The sequence below is a fragment of the Diadema antillarum genome, unplaced genomic scaffold, assembly GCF_040938485.1.
Source record: "Diadema antillarum isolate AM-2024a unplaced genomic scaffold, OU_Dant_1.0 scf00000104, whole genome shotgun sequence".
Taxonomy (NCBI): Eukaryota; Metazoa; Echinodermata; class Echinoidea; order Diadematoida; family Diadematidae; genus Diadema; species Diadema antillarum.
The window spans coordinates 482,204-500,799 of NW_027270993.1; the positions used below are offsets into that span (position 1 = coordinate 482,204).

The 18,596-nt window shown below is 39.9% G+C and overlaps 1 protein-coding gene across 1 annotated transcript in view; it reads right to left on the reverse strand.

Moving 5' to 3' along the window:
• The window catches only part of LOC139719105 (metabotropic glutamate receptor 6-like), a 77,235-nt gene that overhangs the window by 16,834 nt on the left and 41,805 nt on the right, over positions 1-18,596 (reverse strand). The window contains exon 2 of the mRNA XM_071630539.1: positions 8,322-8,538. Coding sequence (XP_071486640.1) covers positions 8,322-8,538 — 217 coding nt within the window. The remainder of the gene's footprint in view (positions 1-8,321; positions 8,539-18,596) is intronic.

Consider the following 18,596-nt stretch of genomic DNA (forward strand, 5'->3'; position numbering starts at 1 on the left):
ACCCTCAACACGTGTTACCACTAGTCACCGGCACGTCGTGTAGAAACTGGTGCTGTCGATCTGTTTACAAATTGCCACTGCAGATGAAATCATGTAACTTCCACTCATATTCTTCAATAACTAAGTGTCCTCTTTACATTACGAGTTCCCTGATGCACGTAATTCCAGAATGCAAGAAAAAAAAACCCCAAAAAATAATCTTAAAAAAAAACCCTTCATGTTAATGGATTTATTCTAGATAAGTGACAGTTAATGGGTAAACAAAATTGCCTCGAAAAGCTAAAACCCATACTGCACCTGTTCTGCGTCGGGTTCATTGAAGTAAACCACTTACGCATAATATACTTCAGTAGCTTGCCATATACCAGGGAGATAAAGCTTCGCCGGATGTACAGAGTGGTGTGTGGAAAGCGAAATGGCGAAATGTTTTGTGAATAATGCACCCCTGCAGAAAATGACCCAGTGTAGTCACTGGGCTTCCGAAGACAATAATGTCGGTCGTAACAAACAAACAAACAAACAAACAAACAAACATACATACATACATACATACATGCATACAAACAAGCGAAAATCTTTATATCGCCTTCATTCGGGATTGACTTTTTTTAAGTGATTTGAAATTTGACATAGAACCCTTATCAGTTCTTTGATGTTCATGTTCATTTCTATGAAATGTACAACTGAAGGTTTGATATGATTTCAAATGAGCATAAACATAACTTTTTCGCCAATTACAATTGTCATTAGTGAAGTTCTAGTACTAAGTATACCAAGTTTTTTAATGTGTGTATACACGTGATAAATGCTTTCAGTTACACTGTAATCACGAGAATCAAGCGCAAGTTCAATGCCAAGTTTTAGAATAACAATAAATGACTAAGGAACAAAAAAAAAACAGTTGCTAGCCCAGTCATTTTAGGAGAATAGATCAGATCCTAAAAAGGTCATATTATTTTGAATACTCTGTACGACCTTCTGTTCCAAACGAAAACGCATCCAAGGCAGCTATACACACACACAAACAAACCCATACAGACAAACACACAAGCATACACAGACAAGCACACATACACTTTGATATTTACGGCCACATCAACAAAAAATCAATACTGAGCGTGGATATCAAAATTGCACATGGAAAAAAAAAACAAAATTCATTATAAAACGTAAATGGGAAGTACGATCATGCACGCAAGATTATGCCTCTCTATGATGTTTATCTTCGACAAATATTTTTCTTCTCTGTACCCTTTCTTACTTCCAAGTTTCCGTTCTCTTATTCTCCTTCTCTCTGCAGATATTTGTACACATTATATTGATAATAAACAAATAAACCCCAAACACAAAAATGTATCTAAACATACAAACATACAAGCATACACACGTACGCAGTTACTACTTATTATGTGAGTGTATATGTGTCTTCGTGTCTGTCTCTGTTTCTCTCTCTCTTAGTCACCGCCCCTTGCCAGTGCTTAGACATTAGTTTTTGTTGGTCTCAATAACAGGTGCCTACACTGATGCCCCCATTAGGGGCGCACGCTTCTCCGTGGCCTTGCGCCAAGCGTGTCGTATTGCCTACATCTGCCGCATTTAGAGTGCAGCGAAACGCACGTGTCTGGTAACCAATACCCCCTAATATCTAGGTCTGATATGAAATTGTTCCGCGTGCCGTAGCAAGAATGGTGCTATGTTCCCCCAGAGGTAGTGACAAATGAAGGCGGATTAAGATAAAACTCTTAACGCTACCTTCCATTTGAAGTGGGGTAATAGGTTAATGAAACGCAAAGAAAAAAATAAAACACCTGGTACATACGCAAACAGACAAGCAAGACACACACACACACACACACACACACACACACCTACACACACACACACAAACAAACACTATTATTTCCGTCATAATTTTGAAAACCATGATGATAATCTAGAGGAGGGGAGCAGAAGGGGTGGATTGGACATGGAACTAGGTGGATTTTGGAGAGAGGAAACAGACAAAGGCGAAAAAGAGAAGTCAAGGAGAGAAAGGAGAGATGCCATGGGCCGTCTGTAAGACCTTGATTACCACTCATCCAGCCTCTTGCGTGCGTCCTCTTGGTCCCTGAGTGTTGTAGACAAAAAAATTGAGTCATCACTTGGCGCAGGTCAAACCATGATGGCTAAAGTGACTGCAGTCCTTGCTTAAAGGGATCGTATAGTTTTGGTTCAGATCTAATTTCAGGTTTCTAACATTTTTTTTTTTTGTGTGTGTGTGTGTGAGATAACGAGAAACCTCTTGAAATATGAAAGAGCATTTGATTCCAAGAGGAATTCACCGTTTATTTGATGAAAATTGGTTTCCAAATGGCTGAGATGTAATGCAAAACAGAGCGATCCTGATTAAAGGTGGACTCACATTTTATTACTATCGCTTTGTTTTACTTTGTTTTTTGATATCTCAGGGATTCTAAAACCGATTTTCACCGAATAAACTTTAAATTCCTCCTAGAATGGTATGCTCTGTATTATTTCATAGGTGATTTCTCGGTATCTCGCAAAAAGTTAAAAGCCTAATTCTCATCTCCACCACTACTATAACATCCCTTTAACCCTTCTCTGTTGACATCATTTCGTCATGATATCACTGTGAAGCATGGGAGAATGACAAACAATGCTTCGTGCTGACGTCTCCAACCAACTCCAAGACTTATACTCTACAAATCCACTTGTCCGTTTGTCAACATCCTCTAAGATACGAGGATGACAACAGAAATGCCATGCTCTAGAGGACCTGTTACGCACTCCTGATCATATTGAAGTATTCGCATTTGCATTCATGCGCTCCTTCTAAGAAAACACATTATCATTATAGAAGAAACATAATATAACTTGTATAGTAATGGACACATTTGGATGGCTCCTCTCAGTTGTGGTTACATTAAAGGGATGCAACTGATCTTGAGAAGGGTTCATTGTGAACGGCAGAAGTCTCATTGAAGAATTTAATGGGGCTGAATATCTTTAAGATATAAAAGTAATGTTTTCTTTCTCTTGTAAACTGTTCATGATGGTGTTTCTTTTGCTCCACTATGAGAAAGAGAGACAGGTAGCTAGAAAGAGGGAAAACGAGAGAGATAGAGAGGGAGAAAGAGAGATAGAGAGGGAGAAAGAGAAATACGTCGAGAGAAAGAGAAATACACTTACAGCATTTTTATTAGCGCAGTGCTCGCGCTCGATGTTATTATGCGTGGGATTCGATCATCTAGGGAAGGAGGCGCCCCGTTAGCCAGCCCCGCCGCGGCTCTGGGCAACATCACAGACAGAGCGCGGGGAAATATGAGATAATTTGCCCTCCAGCTACTGATGAAAGACGCACGACGGGCTTTGGACCTCCGCAACCCCGTGGAACTTACGTAAAGTTTAAGCAGCGCTTTCTGGGACCTTGATGGGACATAAGTAGCGTAATTTAAACCCGAGACTTTTATTTCTCGCCCGAATTTTTTCTGCGCTTCCTCCATTTTTTTTCTTTTTTTTAAATCTTGAGTCATTGGCTGCGTGACATTCTCTGGGAATCGCACTCGTGAAGCGCCCCCATTAGTGTCTGGACATGTCGCAAGATGAAGGCAGCAACACACCACGTTTCTCCTCGAGGAATAAAGAAAAAAAAAAGCACCCATACAACACATGAAATGCAAACAAAGCGCTCAAATTACTTTCCTCAATATTCCAATGACCACTGTACATCGGATCTATTTCTATTGACCGGTGATTGTGCGGAGTATAATTAGGAAGAAGACAGCCTATCCGGATCGAGATCCAATTTTGAACGAGAGGTTTTTCATACACCAAGTTTAGTCTACTCCTGTTGACTCTATTACGCTCAATCAACTATCAGTAAAGTACAATATCCGTTGCACCGGTTACCTCGTTTACTTTGCCCGAATATGAGAATGGCAAACCTCTTGAGGTGAGGATTTCTAAACACGAATTCCCTTTTCCACATGGTTTTCGCAGTATGGAATGCCGTTTGTGCAAATATTCGCTGAGTGGTATATCATAAAGCGGAACGCCTTTGAGATGAACTGGAGCGGTAGTGTAGCAAACGTATAAAAAATAGGGGGAAGAAAATGAGAGAGAATGTCTGGTAGACACATGGCAGGCTTGCAATCTGAATGCGAGTAATTGTAGAACCATCAGGATTATATAGGCTACAAATCAGTTGCATTTTGCCCCCCGATCACTGACTTTCTCAGAAAGGACACTTGTCCTGAATGGGAAGGAATTAACTATCAGTGAAGGGGGGGGGGGGGGGGCGGCGGAGGGTGCTGTCGACAATGATCATACCTACTGTACTTGTCGGTCTGAAGATACATCAATGGGGCGCCGTTTTCCTCACTGATGTCACCGACCTAGTGTAAGTCATACATTTTGATTGAAATTGGAGCATCAAACGTAGTCCCCCTTTTGATCGTTTTACCGCATTCTGCTCTCATTTCTCGTCATACGCGCCGATTAAGGGTGAGCCTTTTACCACGGCCGTCTGTTTCTTCGTTGTTTGTTCGTATGTTTCTTTGTATGCGTTTTGTTGTTGTTGTGTTTTCGCTTTTTTTTTGGGGGGGGGGGGGGGGGGTAGCGCTAATAGCATGGAGTGCTTATATGCCACCGTGGTCCTGTGGCCCAAGCTTCAAATGAAAACCGTCAGTTTGCGCGTGGAATGTTGGTCTCCCTCCCTATTTCTATGCGGATCGCAATCATTGTGAGAGACTTATGAGTTGGAATGTAAAATAATGATAATACGAGTGAGAATAAAATATCATGTCTAATAAGAAGAATGTTTAATAATAATAATAATGATAAGAAGAAGTATACAGCATCGCGAAGGAGAGAACAAAATTTGATGTTTGACGTCGACTCATCGAGCAAAAATTTCAATAGCTATGTACCGTTCGTTATCGTTCAAGGACATGATTCTACATGGTTACCGATATTTCGCTCATTCGTGTGACGATATTTTCCTTCCCTACAGAATGTTGCAATCGGCTGTTGCTGTCTAATGTACTTAGGTACACGGCTGTATACACACGCTAGTTGCCCACCATGGGCTTTGACACTTTACAGTTACGGTATAAGGTATGAAATTTGATTATTATGTAGCATGCTGGTGAAAAAGCTTACTATAATTATAGTATCCTATACCCACTGAACGTACAGAGGTAAGTTGATTTCAGTGTGTGAAAGCTTTATGATAATACAAATGATACATCCTTTTGTACGCGTTATCATCTGCAGATTCACATGCATGGTAACTGTTTAACAATTCAATAATGATGATTGATCATTGCCAGAAAGACTGCAAAATGTATGAGACCGTCTCACGACTTTAGCAGTTGCTATGAAACCAAGGACTGTCGTGTGCATGCATATACTACGTACCGTCATACAAGTCGAGCGACAATCGGAAGATGCGATAGTTTATGGGACACGTGTCTTCGTCTAAACAAGCACAGCTGTCCGTGCGCTGTCCAAGATTAATGTTATAGCGGCTTAAACAGACCCATGACATTCATTCAATATCCCTCCGCGTCGAGAAGATATCTATTTCAATATTTCTTCATTCTATTCAAACAAGGGGAAATGAGCCTGACCTGGGAATTTGAAGGGGCCTGATTTGAAAAAAAAACGGGCATGGGGCGTGGAAGCCACTTTCTTGGATACGTCAACTCATTGTCTTCCCTTTCTGTCTATTATTTATATGATTATTTTGTTGACGTCTGAATATATCGCTTAAAAAAAGCAACAGGCTTATTGACTATTAACTATTTGTCGCTCTCAAATGCTGCTTACGGAAGTATCATGTTGGTGATGGAAAGAAAATTGTAACTGTAGCAAACAGAACCTTAATAACCTTAATATAATCGCTGGAGCTATAAGGCAAACCAAGCAGGTGGGGGAAATGCGGTTTGCGCGGTAATGCCTTCTTCAGCCTTTGTAAGTTAAATGTTTGATAAGTCCTAGTCGAGACAAATCTCTAAATTTTACACGTTATCTGTCACTTGTTGGTGCCGCCATTTCTCTCTGTTTTTTTTTCTTGCAGATTTGTCTATTTTTACACAACCATCAAAGCTCCTTTGATGAAAACCCATTAGTCTCGCCATCTCCTTTAATAGCATCAGAGTGACATTCCTCACTTACTCAATCAAAACTTTTAAGATGCTTACAACGACGTATAAAGCCTGATATTCAACAATGCTATAATGCTGATCAAGATCTGTACATTTCTATTTATAATTTCGTTTGTTTCGCACCTAAAAGAAAACGAAACTTGAAATCAGTCTCCCGACCGCGACTCATGAACGTTACCCACATTGCGCAGTCTGTCTCTCATACTCTATTGTTCACTTTATATGTATATATATATATCAAGTGTAAAGACAGTCGTATAAACACCGCAGGAACCGTATAAAAAAAAAAAAAAAATTGGCTCCTGCGGTGTTTATACGACTGTCTTTACACTTGATGTCTATTTACTACACACCGACGCAGAACTTTCATATTTTGATTATATATATATATATCTTCTCACGTAATTATAAATCACAAACAATTTCAAAATGCTACGTCTGTAATTATTGATAACAGAGGTGGGTTGTAATGGGTTTAAGTAATGTAAATGTTTGCCCACATTAGACTTTTGGTCAGTTTTGACTCTTTGTAAGCAAGATTCCTTTAGCATCGTATATATCTGTCCATATTCTTTGATTATCAAATCAAATGCATATGGTAACATTCGTATAACTTACTCACACTCTGTGAACCAATCTCATTGACAAATTTAAACCCGATGAATGAAAATGGGTTCCCTCCAGCTCCCCTGCTCTGTCCTTTCTTCCATCCAGTGAAAACTCGGTAATTGGTATGCCTGATCATTACTCTAATTGGCACGACACCAATTACACCAGATTCACCTACGCATCACCATCCGCACCCCTACTCCTACCCCCCCCCCCCCCCCCCCCCGCCATCCTTCGCCTACAGAAAGGAAAGCTGCATCTCACATTTCTTCAATGCGTTTCTTGTGGCCATTCAGCGTTCAACGCAGTGCTTTTCAGCAGCTGCTACTCCAACAAATTGCACGGCGAGCCTAATTTGTGTGCTTTCGACGTTTCCCCAGCCCAACGATGGCTCACAGGGGAGATAGGGTCATAATTTAGACTTAACGTTCTGGACAAATACGCCGTCTGCGGGAAGACTGGGTATCTCTTTTTTCTTCCACTTTTTTTTTTTTAGATATATGCGGCTGGCAAGTTTCTTCATGGCAAGACAGCAATTCAGAAAGTGCTTTCACTGTACCGTCTCTCTTTCCTTCCGAGAAAGATAAAAAAAAGAGAAAGAACAACAACAGAATGTATGTCAAAATGTTCTGGTTTGTTGGAGAATGAATGGGCAATCCATTAAACTATTCGCATGACGCCAGCAAATGCCTCTTCTCTTTCCATGGCCGAACTAAATCATTCCAATACAGCTTTATAGGATGACTCAGAGGGCTTTCTGAAAAGCATGCGCCAGGTAAAAACAGGTGCATGAAATATATGCGTAGTGCACTAAAGAAAGCAGCTCTGTATCAAATTAATGTTGATGTATTTTGAGATAACACAAGCCTGACGGATGTGCTTTTCTCATACGATTTCTGAGAAAGAGTCAAGGGCAAAATGATACAGGGTTCTTCATTGAACTTTCCAGCGTTAATAGCCGACTTTGATATGTCATTTTTTTAAATTTTCATATCAGTCATCGTTGTACAGCTAAATACAGTTAAATATTACTTATACGCAAATATAATGATATATGTATGTATGTATGTATATATGTATGTATGTGTGTGTGTGTGTGTGTGTGTGTGTGTGTGTGTGTGTGTGAATGAGACGCATTAAATAGAAAGCCTTATGATCTGTTAAGTTGTGTATTTTTTCCGTAAAATATGATCAGTCCCAGCTTATATCAAAAGACCTATACTTATACTTCACAAACGGTATAGGAAAACCGGCAAATAGATAATTGAAAATTGGTCAATCACAACATCACATTTATATGAATCACTCAAACACATATTCATTGACTCTCTGTGTTTATATCTATCAAAATAGTTGTTTGTCCATCTAGTTATCTCACTAGCTTCATATCCCATCTTCCACCTCCCTTTCTCTCTCTCTCTCTCTCGCTCATACTCTCCCTTCTATACTTATCCTTTCAGAGTCTTTCTCTCTTCCTTTCTTTTTCTCATCTCCGCATTCTCCTCAGGTCTATCCGGTCCAGCCTATAGTACCACTCTCCCTCACCTGTAGACCTGGTCAGGTTCTTAAACGCGTCGATCCCCTTCTCGCCGTAGTTACCCGCCGAGGCGATAGTTGACACGTACTTCCAGCCGAGAGCCCTGACCACGTCCAGCATGGCTTGAGCTTGGTATGTGTCCGGTGGCACCACTCGCAGGAAGTAGTCGTAGCGGGTCTTGTCACTCAGCTCCGGGCTGGTCGAGGCGTAGCTCACCTGAGGGATCTGGGTTGCAGACGGTGAGGAAAGCGGGTCAATTCAAATCTTTATCGATTCGCATTTTCAAAGGGACATTAGACTATTGCAACATCCCCACCTCCCCCTCCACCCCCTAAAAAAACAAACAAACAAACAAACAAACAAACAAAAACCCAACAAACAAACGTGCTGTTTAAACACGCAAGAGGGGTTTCAAAGGTTTCAGTTTTTGTTCCTCATTAATCAATTTGTCAATATGATTCGGATCATAGTGATTAGATGTCACACGGGCATTACCGTTGTTAAGTTTTTGAGAGCGATACCTCACAGAAAACAAGTAGAATGATAACGTAAAGGCATAAACCTACATGTGGTTTTTCATTGGTGTCATACCAGTAAAAATATGTAAACACTTTAAATTACACAGGGCGTTAGAAAGAATTATCCAATAACAGTAACTTTAACACAGTCGGGAACTCACAAGGTGAAAGCCTGGTGTGTTTTGGACTGCTCAAATTTTAATATGCATTATTTGTTCTGTAAAATGTTAACATGGTTACATTTCCACGGCATCCATTTCAGCAAAATTCACAGGCCGTCACTAACTCCAAGCTAAGTGAACCACTCACACAAACTGTTGCAACGTATTTGTGATACACGGGCCACGGACCATTCATTTCACCGTGTTATGCACCCTGCTCTTTGCGAAGAAGGAATGAAGTGGGATCTTTTACGTGCGTGGGTTGTGACTCTCTCACACAAGGGACCTCCATTTTATGCCCCATCCGAGGGACAGAGTGTTTTGCCTCATCTAAAGGGGACGGTATGATAACACAACTGCTCTGTAGGACTCAACGTTCGGACCCGCGCATGTGGCATAGAGGATAAGACTCTTACTCTCAAACGGAAGTCCGAGTTCGATTCTCGTCAAGTGCCTATCGTAATTGGACGAGATGCTTTGGTCCACTATGTCCCTCTCGACCCAGGTGTATAAATGGGGGCCTGGCAACGCTATATGGTAATAATAATGACAGGGCCCTCTGGTAGGGCAGTGACAACACTGAAGAGGCTACCCAGAATAAAGAAGACCATGCTGATTATGGTGATGATGATGATGATGATGATGATGATGATAGTGATGGTGATGGTGATGATGCAAATCTGTTTAAACATTATTTCTTAATGATCAACCATTTGAGTTTGACAATTCAATTAAGTCTGTGTAATTTTGACAAACAGCGGTGAGGTTGAAATTGCGACAACAAAATTGCAAGTTGCCAGCCAAAGACAGAAATTGATCTCTCGTTTCACTCTCCCTTTAAATCACACCCACTTTTCTTATATATATATATATATATATATATATATATATATATATATATATATATATATTTATATTTATATATAGATAGATATATACATGCACACAAAAACACGCGCGCAAACACATACACTAATGAACATTTCTGTCTCAATTTCTCTGCTTTCATAAATGTTGAGAGGAGCTTCAACATCTTTTTTTGTTAATGAAATGAGATAAAATGATGCTATATCTTGATTGATTGTATCCATTCGGGCCACGAAGGACGGTGAATATTGATTGAAATTGTGATATTGCTGTTCCTAGGATTACTAGCATTAGAAATGGGCTGGATTCGAGCCAGGTGCGTGTTGGTCTCTTTTCCAGTAACCTCTGACAGTAGTGTTCTCCATGACAATTAAGCTTCACTCTTGCGGGATGTATGAATTGGCAAAGAGGGGATTTGGGATGCGTATGAAACATAGGCGTCGCCTCTTTCTTCCATTTGTGGTGTATGGAGTTCTGCTGAAAACTGCACACAACGCCTGTCTTTATTTGGCTTTAGTGAAAGCTATCATAGTACGGGGAACCCCAAAACCTGGACCAAATCAACGAAACCTTTTCTATTACACGTCCAAAACTTTGAAGACTAGTATACAATATTGCAAACTGCGGTCCGAATTAACTTAAATGAACAAAACAAAAATCAATCCAGCCAATTTTCATTAGACATTTTGTTCATCAAACTCAGACATAAGATGATTTAACAAAAAAGAAAAAGAAAAGCGACATTTTATCTGTTGACGGAACGCTGACATAAGTCACAACCACATATGCAAATTAGACAAGTTGATAATGTCATGACGTCATTCTTTCATATTGGTGTGAACACGAATCGTATTTGCATGTTTTGATTATAACAATTTAGCAACTGCAACATGGTTTTCTCCTAACGAGTTCTAACAAACATCAATAAGCTGTTTGATGTAAACGATACCAGATTTGCGTGCATGTCAAAGGGAGACTTCTGAACAGTCACATGATCCCCTTTTCTCATTTGCATATGTGCATATTTGCATATTCTATTTCGTGAAAACATGTCAAATGTTAACTTCCATACCTTTCAAATTTTCTATCTGATTCTCATAAAACGTCTACTCTTTTGTTGGCGCGATTTTTTTTTACTCTAGTTAACTTGAACATTGGGTGCATGGAACTGTGTCATATGAACTGATATGATGCACACTTTGAGAGCTATCCACTTTAGCACTGCTTCGAATGCAGCATGATTCTAATTAAAATATTGCACTTGAATCATACATAGGGGAACCTAATTGAATTTGCTTGTACGCGGCAATGAATCACGCGTTATCAAATGTAGGGATGCCAGTTAGAATAAAAGAGAGGTCCTGAAATACATCGCATCTACATGCTTTGTACCCGAATGGGTCTGTCCTTTGATAACGACAAGGCCTGGATTCAGGCTTTTGCCTGAAAACTGGCATTCCTGCAAATATTACTGAGCATAATTATTTATGATTCTCGAGATTGCTTCCTGTATTACTGACGGTAACAAAAGCCATCACTCGAGGAATCGATTGTGGTTTACGCTCACGCACAAAATTTCACTTTTATATTTCGTTTGTAACCATCCCTGTTAGCCCCCCCCCCCCCCCGGGGGGGGGGGGGGATGTTTAAATCTTGCGTGTGCATCTATGAAGGAAGCTCTATGCCAGCAAAGCTTTGGAAAGCGATTAACAGCAAAATGTGTGTGACGACCAGGTGGGAGGAGACGAAGGTAACGTGGTGTGAGCTGTAGAAGACATAAGTGCATGGGGTAGCTCCATGATAAGAGCAAGTGACGTACGTTCATGAACTCCGTATTATCTCTGGAAATGCGGCCTCAGCGGACATTGCAGTTAGCATTACCACGCAGGCATGATCGCCCCTTCTTCCCTTCCCCGGCTTCCGTATGACAAGCAGCAAACTAGACGATGCATCGATTTTGCGCCCGCCGAAAATCGAAAGAAGACTCGCGTATAAAAACTCCCGAAAGTGGCCATTGATCCTTCCCGCATAACAGGAGTAAATTTTATTTCACGGCCACCAAAAAACTAATGGTTTATTCATCGAATGTGCTCTGTTTGCATTTCCAGACAGTCCTGAGTTCGACTACCATTGTGTCGGCACGGATCAGTCGCTATCCCGGCAGCCAAGCATACTCTCCAAAAGAGAGAGTAAAAATGGAAACTTCTCCATCAATTTCTTTTCATCCTCTCCCAGCCCCCGCGACGGAGCTGAAAATGCCAATGGCTCCCAAACCTACCGAATAGTCCTGAAATAGATTCCCCCAACCTACATTTTACGTGGCTCTCCAGGGTGATGGTAACTTATTGGAATAATTATGAATCCATCTTATGAATGAAAAATGGAATTGATACGGAAAACAGTGCTAACAATAGAATCAGTCATCTGTTAGAGGTCAGACCCCTTTTTTTGCCCACTTGGCAAGTGATATTAAAACTTTATCGGTAGACTATACGACTGCCACATGCAAAATCCTTTGCCTGATATTATGCCAGCGTTGTGCTGGTTCGACTGGAATAAATGTCAAATACACTTGGCATTTCGCTTTCAATCCTCCTGTCTCAAGTGCTTTTCCAGGTACCTTTCAATGAAAACTTTCCAAACTATCATGATCATCCATGAATATAAGAAATTCTGTTTCGTTGTTTTCGACAACTGTCGTTTTTGAGAACTTTTTAGACCTCCTATGTACTTCCCGAAAGGTTTGTCCAAGACCCATTTATGTTAAGATAAGGGCCACTGCATCGCCCACAATCATTACACTGTAAAGCGAAATTGTATAAAGACATGACCATGACGGCAAATAATTATTAATGATTAAAATTCATTTGTTTTTTAAGATTTAAGCCTGAGTTGTCCTTCACCGAAATCCAAATCGGTCCGACACTGGAGTACGCCAGTTATTTTGAAACAAGTTCACGGATCACATCTTTAATCAAAACATTCGTCGATATGATTGATGCTTCCACAATCGCTGTTCTTAATTAAAGACAAATAACATTACAATGTCTCCAGGCTTAGAGAGCCAGCCTACTCTTTGTATACGTCACAAAGAGTAGCTCATGACGCTGTGGAATTGACCGTTGGAAATTAATGAAGAACGTTGTAACCCACTTCTGTGACGTCATCACGGAGTCGGACGTACGATGGACAGCCACTGAAATTGATCCTTCGAATTAGTTTGGCTTTGGAGTCATCACGGGGAGCGATGAAATTCTCTATCTGTGATATCAATTTGAAGAACGAATTTCGATGAAGACCAGCGCATACCAGCTCTCGAGGGTTATTTGTTTTATGAAGTCTCGTGACGTCTTGATTATTCTGGTTCAAGGCTCTTGTTTGTTTTACGATGTCGCATTCTCTATTTTGATAGATGGTGCAAATGTGATTATAAGCTCCAATACTAAGAGTCTTGACCAATACATTTGAGGTCTTATCGAAAACTACTTTTTTTTTCAAACTGATGCCTTGGCTGACGGTGTTTCTGTTACGTTGGATCAAAATAGCAACACATCCATCAATGGAACCTGAGCTCCGATAAAAAAAAAAATACAAATGTTGTCTAAGTGTAACAACAGAGTCACTTTAAAATGGATATGTTCGATTTCTCTAGAAACTAGTTCATGCTCATTGTAAAGGCAGAGAGGGTAATAGTGAGATAATATCAGTTTTTAGAGTACGATACAGTCTTGACGCTCCGCAAATAGAAACTTTTACCTTCTTATAGTTCTGTTAAGATCCAAATATTTGATATGTCAAGGAGTATCCCTGACCGAGTCTTTATAGGCTCAAGTTGATATCAGCTCTGAATACTAGAAAAAGAAGCTGAAAGAATATATATATATATATATATAATTATACATATGATTCTGCCACGTGCATCTTTGCGATGGATCAAGACCTTGATACGAGTAAAGATAACAAGCGAGAGAGATGAATTCAACAAGTCGCAGAGACTAATTTCTAGCAGGAGCCGAGCTAATCGATTTCTACGGGTTCTCCTGTGCGTACTACAGGGGGGACTCGCTGCCCGTGTTTGCTTATTGTCCCCCTCCACCGGCTTAAATGAATTACGCGCCTGCAGCTATCACCACGATACTCATTACGCAGCATCATTCTAGATTTGTGTCGCGGATGGGGGAACTCGCTGTTGTCACTGCCTCGGACTGTTTATTTCATAGAGAACAAACATTTGTCCAGGGGGATAACTCGTCATATGGGCGGATGATTGATTGTGTTTGCCTATGCCGTTAAACTCCAGAATGGCTGCCATCATATACAAGTCTCATTGAGCATTTGAGAAAATAATAATCATATTCTGGGTCAGACTAAATTGAAACTGTTTGATAATATGTGCAATGTATGCGGAGACGCGATGAGAGTATACTTTCCAAATGACACACATTTCAAATCAAGCCATTTACCGACAGAGACACATCATAACCAATTCAAATTAATGAAACAGAGAGTGCACAAACTATGTGGAAACTCCAATCATAATTAGAAATGAATTCAGTGATCATTAGAAGATATTCCCACATTAAAATTCTTACTTTTGCGTCAAAATTATATGAACAATGGTACAATATTTTGAAAGTACATAATAATAATCTTTGTGAGTAGAAATCTCTTCCTAATTCCCGTATCTAAATATGCGTCAATGATCATGATGATGATCATGATAACATCATGTGATCAACAACAAGTTTTATAACATTCTACAATTTAGTTTTGCATGCGAAGAGAATTAAGCATAATGCATGGACCTCAGAAATTAACCAATCGGAAGAAAATCTAGCACGTTCCTCTGAAAATAAGCTATCACGACCAAAATTAAGCACGAACTTTAGAGGAGCTGCTGCCCGTATTTCTGAGTGCTTCTATTATTATGTGAAATAAGACAAGAACCAGTTGATGATAACCCATTTCAACTGCTAAATTTAAGCTTGTAATATTTGGTTAGACTTCACATGAAACCGCGCCCCAGTTTTCAAGCTCTAACGCCACCTCGCACACGACAACGACCGACCAGATTCGATGTCATGGAACACTCAATATTTAGCCAAGGTATCAGCTACGACCCGCCATCGATTTCCCGGATGTATGACGGGGTTATGATAGGAGGTTCGCTGTGGCACTGTCCCAGGATAGCTAAAGCGTGTCAATATTAGATGGGAACACACCAATCTCAGTCTCCCCGACCCGTCCCAATATCACTTGTTACTTCCCGTATCTCTCTCTCTCCCTCTCTCTCTCTCTTTTAGGGGATGGGAGGGTCTGATTCAATTTATTCTGGTACAGGTAGATGTACGTGACTTTTTTCTCACAACCCTCTGCTCTGCAAAATTTTGGATCTATTAATATCATAGGTCCTTTAACTAAAAATAGAACCAAATCCGACTTGATTAGTCATTGCTTGAGGTAAACAACGTCCTGTCTTGTTTCCGTGGAGAACTTTTGAGACTTGTAATCACGTTGTACTAATTACAAACACTTTCACTTCCTATTGCCATTTCTTCTCTTTACAATTACATCATTATCATATCAGCTAAATGTTCATTAAGATCTGAGCTGCAAAATCAGATCCTTTACCGTTCGAGAATGAATTGAACACCGAACTCGGGAATCCTCTTTCCTATTTATTTCATATTCCCAATGAAAGACCATTCCATGCAAGCTTTCGTCGACAACAACCACCACCACATCTACAGTTCGAAACAAAGCTGTCTGACAACCATGTCTTTAATGTGGCAAAAACTAAGATTCCTGGGCCCCGCTTTATCAAACGATAAAATCGATTTTAAATTTCTTTATCACACAGGCTGCCATAGACTTTCAGTTGAAATCAACTATATAATCAATTTTAACTCTTCATAAAACAGGGTCCTGGTATTGATATTTAACCACCTCGCATCACGATGACCAGTCTGACAGACTTGGTACGTTGCCAAATGCCGCTGACGATGATGATAATATAGAAAATGATTTAGCAAATTATAATCATAATCATAACCATAATCATAATCACAATCATGATTATAATTATAATCATAATCATGATTATGATTATAATAATCATAATCATAAACAACAGGTAAATTAAAACATAATATTATATGATAAAATACCACTGTCATTGACAATAGTCATAATATTGTAGTTAAACACTTATAACTACTATCAATATTAGTATTGTTTTCGTGTGTTCACAATATTCAGTGTGCTCCTCATGGACATAACAATACACTGACATATTTTTGCCCTAATTTTCCAACTCTTGTCCTAAAATCTTCCTATAGATTCCTATTCCTTGAATCCAATGTGCTGTGTACAGCAGTGGTTAGGTTCTGCAGTGTTTTACTTATTTTGGTTTGGAAGAGAAATCATCATAAATATCGTTGAACGAGCTCCGCAGCAGCAAATATTCTATCAATAATTTATTGTTCCAACATTTTGCGTCCTGTCAGCGGCAAATACCAGGTACATCTCTCCCAAAGCGCGTCGTTCCATAGTGACGTCAGTGGGTTTCAACATGAACAATTCTTGATCCTCCAGAAATTGAGTTTCGAATGAACAACTGTTATGTTTGCCAACCAGTTTTGCGAAGGCCATGTTACTCCCTTCCTTTTATTGTCATATTCTGCATCCAGACTGTGACGTCATAGTAATCAATATCCTTCCAGCTTCATACAATGGAGAAAACAATTTCTATGTTTCTCTTTGTCTAACTTCAGCTCTCCACTCTGGAGACAAGGACATATTTTTTTTCCCCAGCCAAGAGTCGGCAGCACGGATGCCATATATACCGTCTGCTTTAGAACCCTTCATAAACTCCATGGTGTTACCCTTTTGAAGCAAGAGTAGCGGTAATTTGTGATCTACAGTCGTATGTGTGTGTGGGTGTGGGTGCGGGTGTGGGTGTGTGTATGCTTTAGCTCACGAGATACTGAGATTATTGCCAATGATAAATTCAGTTACGGCTAACAGCGTACCCTAAAAGCAGGAATACCCAAACCATCCTGAGACCTATTCTCGCAGCTCGGATTTCTCTCAGCTTCCCTATTTAAGGATGAACACGTGAACCGGGGAATACTAAGATTGAGTGAGACCAGCTAAGTAATGAAGGTAATGTCACAGGCAGGCCTATTTCAAACATGTTTAAGACTGTTTCTCCTGAATCCGTCACCATCAATGAACACGCTCCGTCTCTCTAGTGATTTGTCTTCCCAACACTTCCCATCTCTCGCCTGAATCCCATCCTGGTTTCTTTCCAAGATCTCTCTCTTTTTTTTTTGCCATCGTCTTTCCAACCCATCTTCACCCCGAGTTCGTCTCGCACATTAACAACCCACGCGAAGGCTCTCATTATCCCTGATCACGTGAGCTGTCTGAGTTAGACGTCTCATTTTAAACAGGAGCTAATCTGGCTGCTTGGTACGAGGCGCCGACGTGTATCACACTCCGTGGTATAGGAATTGGAATATCAACGAGAACCTCAAATGCTGCTCTGATTTGATTTTGACAATGCTGCTCGTTAAGATTTCACGATATGCATCACTTTACAAAAATAAAAAACCTCGCTTTCACTCTCTGCACAAATTACAGTCACATTCATCCCTCGCACACAAGCATTGCTGCGCAAAGATGCAATCTAACGCTCATTTTTGTCATGCTCGAAAAAAAGCTCAGAAATCTTTTATTTGAACGTTGCTATCATTGATATTTCGGATTGTGCAATGATGAGCCAAATCACAGATAAAGTTTGAAGATTTCCGCGATAACCTGACTCACACAAAAGTATCAGACAATTCGACAAAAAATCTTTGAGTACTGTTCAATCTTCATGTGCGTTTTGCCCCACATAGCCGAAGGCAAGTGCGTGGTGGAAATGAAGTGACTCATAAAAATGTATTTTCAGGATAACGCAGGTGAAATCAATCGCATCAAGCAAAATATTTAGGACAGAGAATCTCTGGAGTTGGCTGATCTTTAATCTACATCAAAGCCAACCTTATTTCGGGGCAAGTCATTTTGAAAAATGGCGGCAGAGGGACTCGACTTGTCACAATGATATACTGTTCAGAGATCCTAACATGTTTTTCAATGAACCTACATTTTATTTTGATGTCTACCGCAGGTCTGAAATGTGATTTTAATTCGGTAAATAACATCTGATGTGATGTAAATAATTCATTTTAGCGTACCGAGTGCTTCATGAGAATTTAAAGATTAATGACGGTTAAACTACATTAAACAACTTTGATCGGCGCTCTTAAATTCAATAATCGCTATTATGTATCTTATTTGTGTCAATGCGTGTGTATCCTCAGGTTTTAACTTTTTCTCGATAAAGCGCATTCTTTTGAGAAAAAAACCCCAACGACAACTGAATTTGCCAGAATAAAGGTCTACAAAGTTGCGCCCGACCTAAATACGACCTACATGCGTTTCAAAGGGATAGTACAGTATTGGTGGCGATGAGAATTGGGCTTTAAACTTTTTGTGAGATACCAAGAAAACACTTATGAAATAGTACAGAGCATACCATTTTAAGAGGAATTCAAAGTTTATTTTATGAAAATCGGCTTTGGAATGGCTGAAACATCCAAAAGCAAAGTAAAACAAAGCGATCGTAATAAAATGTGGGTCCCACACTTTATTGAATCACTCTGTTTTGGGTATCTCAGCCATTTCAAAA